This window comes from Haliotis rubra, unplaced genomic scaffold (genome assembly GCF_003918875.1).
Source record: "Haliotis rubra isolate DU_JTF1 unplaced genomic scaffold, ASM391887v1 Scf2007, whole genome shotgun sequence".
Lineage (NCBI taxonomy): Eukaryota > Metazoa > Mollusca > Gastropoda > Lepetellida > Haliotidae > Haliotis > Haliotis rubra.
Window position 1 is genome coordinate 23,001 of NW_025766012.1, and position 8,351 is coordinate 31,351.

The following is an 8,351-nucleotide window of genomic DNA, read 5'->3' on the forward strand; positions in this document are numbered from 1 at the left end:
AGTGGTGGCATAATGGCGTTTAACGTTATGGGATTAGAGGCACATTAGTTTATTTGAAAGCCTGCAGTCACTTGATCTTTCCAGTGTTCGTACCTGTACGTTGTAATACACTTAGTCATGCACCGGTTTTATGTCCGGGTCCGTTTAAGCCGTGAGTGCACAAAAGGACTTTGCTATTCGCATGGTTGGGCCATCATGACCTAATATGCAGCTACGAACATTTCTCAGAAATGTTCCCGTTGATTTTTCTTTTTCGAAAATACATCAATGCATCAGGCCCTATTGATAGCTTGATCAGTGGTGCAGTGTTGCGTGTTTCAACCAAGCCTCCATTTCAGTCAACAACTCTTCGGAATACCTGACATTTAGTGGATAGAATTTACACCTGTTTCGTGAGTTAAATACTTTTTGACATTTGTTTTACCCCAGTAGCCCTTCACATTATTGAATGGAACAGGTAACTCCCCGATTTTGTTTGGCTGGAGAGGCATCAAAATAAGTGTTGGTTGTAACTGCAAAACATAGTAGACTGGGAACCATAGACCACAAGCAATAACGTATAAGCTTTTTGTTGGTTGATGGTTAGACATGCTCCTTTGTGTGCAAACAACTTGACCTAGCCAGCGCCCGACATTTCATAATGGACAACATTTTGCTCACATTACAACACCTTGGGGCGAAATGGGATATACAAACGGGTGCTGTGGAAATCAGACCAAGAAGTCAAAAATATGCGAGCATTTAACTGAAATTTGGGGAAGGTTTTACGTTTCAGTGGATAATGTAGAATGGTACAGGGTTAATGCTGAAAAGTACGTTTCAATAATTGCTCATAATGTTGGATATCAAATAATTATTCCGGCTTCTTTTTTTGAAGTTGTCAGCAAGACGTCGCTAAGTAGCCACTGGATAAAAGGGGGCCAAACCCGAAAGGAGGAATAAGGAAGTGAACAAAGAGTCATCAAGCAGGTTAGTCATATATCCACAATACTAGTTGGTTGCAAGCATACATTAAGTCATTCTTCTTCACTGCTTATTGAAGAGAGAGAGAGAGAGAGAGAGAGAGAGAGAGAGAGAGAGAGAGAGAGAGAGAGAGAGAGAAGAGAGAGAGAGAGAGAGAGAAAGAGAGAGAAGAGAGAGAGAGAGAAGAGATGAGAGGAGAGAGAAGAGAGAGAAGAGTATGTTTATTTGAGTCTCACTTTCTGTACATTGTCATAAAATGCAAGCTTTTTGTACAAAAGTTTACAGAAACTACCCGTTAGGTTATGAGGGACTATTTAAAACCAATAAAAACATTGTAGACCAACTTAACCAACAGTATCTACTCACGTAAAATCATATTCATATAAGTTAACACGCACAGGTATGCATACAAACAAACATACATACTAACAAACATATAATCACAAATACAAAACAGCCATACAACCTCACATAATACATACATGCATGCATGCATACATACATACATACACACATACAGAAATACATACAGAAATACACACGTACATACATACATACATACACACACATACATACATACATACATACATACATACATACATACACACACACGTACACACGTACACACGTACATACATACCATACATACATACATACATGCATACATACATACATACATACATACATACATACATACATACATACATACATACATACATACACGCCTAATAATATCTCTCTCTCTCTCTCTCTGTAAATGTTTTCAGAACACAACTGCAAATTATGTGAAGGACATATTGTTTAATGTTCAGTGACATTCACTACTAAGAATAATAACCAGCCGTTTGTCCAGGTGAAATAGCTCCTCAAGACTTCATTCCGATGAATACATAAGTTAGTTGTACTCGCATACAATGTCAGGGAAGATAACACATGTACCAGAGGCAATAGATTAAAGGTCACATGCAACCAAAAAAATCAAAAATAATTAAAACACAATTATCACTTATTCATGACATATAATATACATTGCTGATTATGAAAAAACATAAGCGTACAATCGCAAAACAAAAGTGCAATATTTTGTACTTGGGTTTACTTCCCTCGAAACGAAGCAGCCGGGATACCGAACCCAGTCAGAGTGGGTGGGTGCGCACTCAAGTGTAACGGCTGGTTCATTTGCATATTCCCCCACGGCTCATTGTGTGTGTGTATATAAAGAGATGTTGGGTTTTGTAAATACATGCTCGTTTTTTGTGTGCAGAACTTTTTGCTATCAACAGACATCATAACATGTCATGTGTACAAGTATCACACCTGCCTGTCCGTGTAATTACATAATGTGACAGGGACCGAACTCGGGCCATAAATCAATGCGTCTTGTTTATGGTGTATAGCCATGTATGTATTGCAATGTGATTTTAACCTCTGCAATGATATTGTTTTCAATATGTTTTGAATATTGAGTGTACTTGGATATCCCTGATGTTGGGCGGGAGTCACGTAAGCCTTGCTCTTGGGAAATAACCACTATTGAGTGTCTCTCATCCTGTGTATCTCTGTCAAATATATTTGGATGGAAAAGCAATCTAGAGTAATGATAACCTTGGATTAATTGACCATTTGTGATGTAAAACACATTGAACTGACCATGCTGTCACCCTGTTGTGTACTATCTGACTGTTATCTTGTAGAGCCAAGAAGATATTGCATAATCGTGATGGCCAAAGCTCAAAGGACTGTGGACCTGCATGTTCTCGGGGATAAAGGATCGGGCAAGTCTCTTTTCATACGGCAACTGGCTAATACAGTAGACTTCAGAAAGCTGAAAATTAGTAAGAAGTGTTACGTTGTGGAATTGGATCTGGAAAAGCTTATTGGAATTCCAGTTCTTCTAAACATCAGAGAATACAGAAGTTGGAAGTCCCATAGAGCTCTTATCGCCATTAAATACTGTAGGGCAGATGCATATTTACTGTTTTATGACATAGAGGAAACAACTATCTTCGAGAGAGCTCCAAGGATAACGCGGTGGCGTTATTTGAAGGGAGGAAAAACCTATCTATTGGGAAACAAAAGTGACAGGGTAGACAGAGACAACGTTCAGTTAATGGATCCTATCACTACCAAGCGACAGCCAGTGAAGCGCCACTTGATGGTATCAGCTAAAGATGGACATAACATACATAAAATGCTGGTTGATGTTCTTGGGGATGTCTTGGGCTCCAGTTTTGTAATCAACAGTAGTCCACCATATTTAGACGTGCCCACTAGGAGTCGGGATCGCCGCTTGGAAGTTCAAACCTATCCAGTGGGAGTTCAAGCTGGTTTGTGTGTTATTGTTAACAACGACACGTTTGACAACGCAGCAGATCGACACGGCGCTGACAAGGACGTTATTATGATCGAAACAACATTTCGACCACTTGGATTTGATATGGGACAAGTGAAGAACAAAGACATTTCAACACTACTGGAAGACATGATCCATATATCTAAGCTGGATTATACATCGTACAGCATGTTTGTGTGTTTCATCATGTCTCATGGGTCAGAGAACACCATTTGTGGAGTAGACGGCCTGACTATCGAAATTGAAGAGTTAACATCTCTGTTTTGTGCCCAGAATTGTCCCGGTCTAACCGGCAAACCCAAGCTGTTCATAATTCAGGCATGTCAGGGGTCTAAGGTTAATCCGTCGGCAACCGATCAGTGCGATGGAACAGGTCTTGCGGACACTCGAGAGAGGACTACTGTGCCAATGGTTGGAGACTTTTTAATTGCATATGCTACCAGTAAAGGATTCATTGCGTACCGCAATTCCAAAATGGGTTCTCCGTTTATACAGACACTGTGCGAGACAATTCGGGATTTTCCTGAAAATCACATTGTGGATATTCTGACCGTGGTAAACGAGAAGGTTGCCGCTATGAAATTTAAAGGGTCATTTAAACAGATGCCTATGTTCCAGTCGCAACTTAGAAAGCACCTGTACCTGAAGAGGCCGTCCGTGAGATCGGGCCATGATGACATTGTCGACCAATGACTGACTCTGTGAATATATCGAAACTAGTTGTCCTGTTGTCCAGTTGGATACATGTTGACAAGGCAACAATCAACAATAATGGTAATCTGCGGATCTGCCAGTAGGAAAAGTAGGTGTTCAGTTGGATACGTGTTGTCAAGGCAACAGGCACCCGTACGTGACTGTAGCCTGTGGATCTGTCAGTGACAAACCTAGGTGTTCAGATGGCTGTAATCTCTGGACTGACAGTAGTTTGTGGATCTGTCAGTGACAAACCTAGGTGTTCAGATGGCTGTAATCTCTGGACTGACTGTAGTTTGTGGAACTGAGAATGGCAAAACTGTCAAGGCGACAGACAACCATTACGGACTGTTAAATGCTGATTGTTGATGTATTGATAATCTATAATTTTGTTGACATAGACTGATATTTGCATGTTAGTAGATTTGACGTACAGAAAAAGATTTATGCTAGACCAATGTAAATCATCGAACTGCTTTGAAGTGGATCCATTCAAAGTGAATATTTGCATAATTCATCGGTTTTGGGCAGGTGCAAAGAGACTGGTTAGTTTATGATTAACAGATACACAAATTATTTACACCATGAAGACAATGAACTTAAGCATTGTTATTTGTTGTAAACCAGTGGTATTCATAAAGCCAATGTGCAATGAGATGAACTGTATTTAAATGGAATAGATATTTTGACTGAGCACTACATATGCATATATTATTTCAGATGTGTATAGGCTTTGTGTCAAGCAACTACCGTAAATGATAAACGGAAATAATCTTTTTTAATATGTCTTGTCTGATTTGCCTGTTTGTAATCAATTCATAACACCTTAAACAAAAATTCAACAGTCAGTAAAAAGGTTTATATTTCCACAAGTCCATGATTTATTTACAGCCAACACTGGGTCAAGGGTCAAAAGTAGTTCCTATGCAAATTAGCCAACTCTCAATGAGGTCAGGTCTGATGTCTTGCCCCTGGCTTTCATTGGCTGAAGATGTCCAACATGTTGAAGTTAGATGCATTAGGAAAGTGTGGAGTTTGTTCACTAGCTGTTTTTCTCCCAATCTGGCACGGTGGTTAAAAGGTCATAGAGGAGGATTTTGAATTGGCGAATTACAGGTTAGTTTCACTTGGTTTCATAAAAAAATGAAATTAAAATACAAAAATATGTCTAATTTTTGAAAGTTTAATTCAATATTCATCATAGCTGTATTTATGCATTTGGTGGAGGTATACTTTGACTTATAGTTAGAAGGTGGTGTCAATAATTTCACTTGCAATTGATTCAGATTTATGTTTGAGTCCAAACATACTGTACATTTACTTTACTGGTTAGAATTATCATTTCCATGCTAATTAAGGCATACTATATTCAGTCCTTGGTTGGTCCTTGGTCATAGCTGTATTTATCCATTTGGTGGAGGTATACTTTGACTTATAGTTAGAAGTTGTTGGTGTCAATAATTTCACTTGCAATTTATTCAGATTTATGTTTGAGTCCAAACATACTGTACATTTACTTTACTGGTTAGAATTATCATTTCCATGCTAATTAAGGCATACTATATTCAGTCCTTGGCTGGTGCTTGGTGCACGTTGATGTTTCACAACATGAGGCAAGTTTGATGCAAGTTGTCCCATAGATGGTAAGACACGCTGAGATGTGTCATGGTCGTTTGGGGGCGGTGGGGTAGTCTCATGGTTAAAGCGTCCACTCTTCACGCTGAAGTCCCGGGTTCCATTCCCCACATGGGTACAATGTGTGAAGAACATTTCTGGTGTCCCCCGCTGCGATAGTGCTGAAATATTGCTAAAAGCGGCGTAAAACCATACCCACACACTCACTCATGGTTATTTTGAAGATGCTATATATATTCACTAATTGCACTCCCAAGGATTTGAATATGTAACGGAACTATTAGTTTTGTGATGTCCATTTGTTTTGAGTTTGTTGTATATGTTCAGCGGTAATAATGGTATTCATAAAGCCATATTTGCAATGACATGAACTGAATTTAATGGAGTAGATATTTTGGCTGAGCGCTATGTATACATGTATTATTTCAGATTTGTGTACACTTTGTGTAAAACAACTACCGAAAATAATAAACAGACTTACAGCCTCAACGGAGTTGTGTTGTTGTGGACACAAAGCCATCCCCGTTACAATAATATCCACAAGAATTGCTCATAATTATTTGGTTTTGAAATCGAAATGCCTTTGACGGGAAATATTCTCATCTCATAAAGCCGTATATGTTATTATATTGTCATTAGTCTGTGACAACGGTATTCAGTTGTCGTTGAAGGGCTCATTGCCCATTGCACCATCTGGAGTCCATTGCAGCCCCTGCATGAAGTTCTGTCCAACTTTCAGGTGTGTGTACGTACTGGCCTCGAGCGGGGTATGCATACTCTCATGACTCAAGTGAATGTTGCTTTATGCCGCAAGTATAATGCCCTAGCCAACAATATTCCAGTTAATTCCACCCATCAACACGAATTGGTTACTAGGGGACAGTTTGAACCCGAAATCTTGGCGAAGATCGGTCAGTCATATTTTGTATCTGAAACAGAGAGCAGCTATATGTACTACATTTGTCATACTTCCTATTTAGATGCCTGCTTCGTATCGATAAATTGATTTACTTGAACTTTAAACCGTTATTGGTAATGATTGACAAGGTCCATTGCGAAAAGGTGAGGGGATCCGGGTCGCTGGTGTAACTCGTCAGAAGCACGTGCAAAGGCAAGGCAATTGTTCCCTTGAAAAAACACCAAAAAAAAGCGCAGCCATTTTGTATGAGTCAAAATAAGGAATTTCATCGTTCATTTTCTGTCACTGATGCTTCAGATTTGGAAATGTCCTCCTCATGGCTGTCTAAAACCGTTTTGAAAGTTTATCTGAGGTCTTTTATGTTGTAACATTAATCAACCAACTGCTCAGCAAGAGTCGAAAAGAACTTGTTCACTCGTACACAGGTGTGAAGTGTAACTTCTAAATATTTTAGGACACAAAAGAAAAGTTGAAATCATCACCCATGCCACACTGTCTTGGGTATTGTCAATATTCTTTTCCACTCCTTTGTCCTCCTTTGTTTCTAGTTTAGACAGGTAGATCATTGGAAGGGACTTAACCTGAAGGTGAAGTTGAACATCTTGGACAAATAACCTTCGTTTGACTTTGAGAATCCGATTCATACTGTATAATGCAACAGATCAACAAGAAAGGGAGTACTACAGATTCTTGTCAAAATGTCTTGCCTCTAAAATGTACATAAATGTTACGAGATAAGTATTTCAGATTTTCTTTTCTCAATAAACTCCAGATAGCATTTTGTTTTTATTTTTGAACTTCTGAAGAGAGGGATATGTAACTGTATCTATATTCACCGGGTTTTATAACAAATCGTTGTTGTTTAACGCCGCACTCAGCATATATATGACGGTGGTCTATAAATAAGCTGGACCAGACAATCCGGTGATTGACGTTATAGGCATCAATTTACATATTTGGGATACAATGGCATGTGTCAACCACGTCAGCAAGCCTGACCACCCAGTCACTGCTGAAGACCGAATCTAACCTGGATCATTTCCCGAATGAATTAAAGAAAGTTTCCCTTAGGTTTCGCATGTCTGCGTTTTTCATTTTCGTACAAACCCCACGCCGATGATGGTAGATCATTGTGAGATTCTAGCATGTAAACAAAACAATGTAATAACGAAATCATCTGTGGTGTGTATGATAGCATAAAAAGGTACTGAACGTATTTCTGCGAGGAGATTCATGAATTAATAGGTTTTGTTACTGATGTGTGTTCCCTGTCTACGTAAAGAAAATCACTACGTTGCCATTATACAGCTGGTACAATATTGATCAAAGTAAGTTCAGCTTAATGCTTATAGTAAACACTATTGCAGTGGTGGTATTGGAGGTAAATACAAAAGTAATGATAACTGTCTTATGTTTTGCTCCCTTCAAAGGTAGCGCCCAAGACAGTAACACGGTGTTTCCACTTAACAAGAATAAGCGAGCCATGAGTGAGTGAGTTTAATTTTACGCCGCTTTAAGCAATATATCTAATACCTCCTATATATGACAATCCAACATCTCGAATAGATAGAAAAGAAAGGCAATAGTTGAGAATCTAACATTTTAAAAAACGAATTTCGATTTTCAACCTTGAAAATCCATTTCTAAGTTTAATGTCGATGAAAGTCAAAACTGCAGAGCTGATGTTTTGGAGTACACATCACCAATTAAATTGAGCACTTGGCCTTCAATATTGTAACACCCTTGGGGTGCACATGGGAAAACAAATAACACAAGGAGACGATGAAG

At 38.9% G+C, this 8,351-nt stretch overlaps 1 protein-coding gene across 2 annotated transcripts; it reads left to right on the plus strand.

The window, feature by feature from the left end:
- The first annotated feature begins 231 nt into the window (after window positions 1–231).
- On the plus strand, window positions 232–5,754 carry LOC124275672 (caspase-3-like). 2 transcript variants are annotated; one of them, XM_046711294.1, is made up of 3 exons: window positions 232–392; window positions 878–969; window positions 2,658–5,754. In XM_046711294.1, the coding sequence occupies exon 3, from the start codon at window positions 2,684–2,686 to the stop codon at window positions 4,007–4,009; it is 1,326 nt and encodes a 441-aa protein (XP_046567250.1). In that variant the 5' UTR covers window positions 232–392; window positions 878–969; window positions 2,658–2,683; the 3' UTR covers window positions 4,010–5,754. The 2 variants fall into 2 exon arrangements, with proteins under 2 accessions (XP_046567250.1, XP_046567251.1); XM_046711295.1 differs by lacking the exon at window positions 878–969.
- The last annotated feature ends 2,597 nt before the right edge of the window (window positions 5,755–8,351 follow it).

Excerpts from the sequence above, each read along its gene's own strand:
- LOC124275672 (XM_046711294.1), top strand. The coding sequence starts at position 2,684 with ATGGCCAAAGCTCAAAGGACTGTGGACCTGCATGTTCTCGGGGATAAA.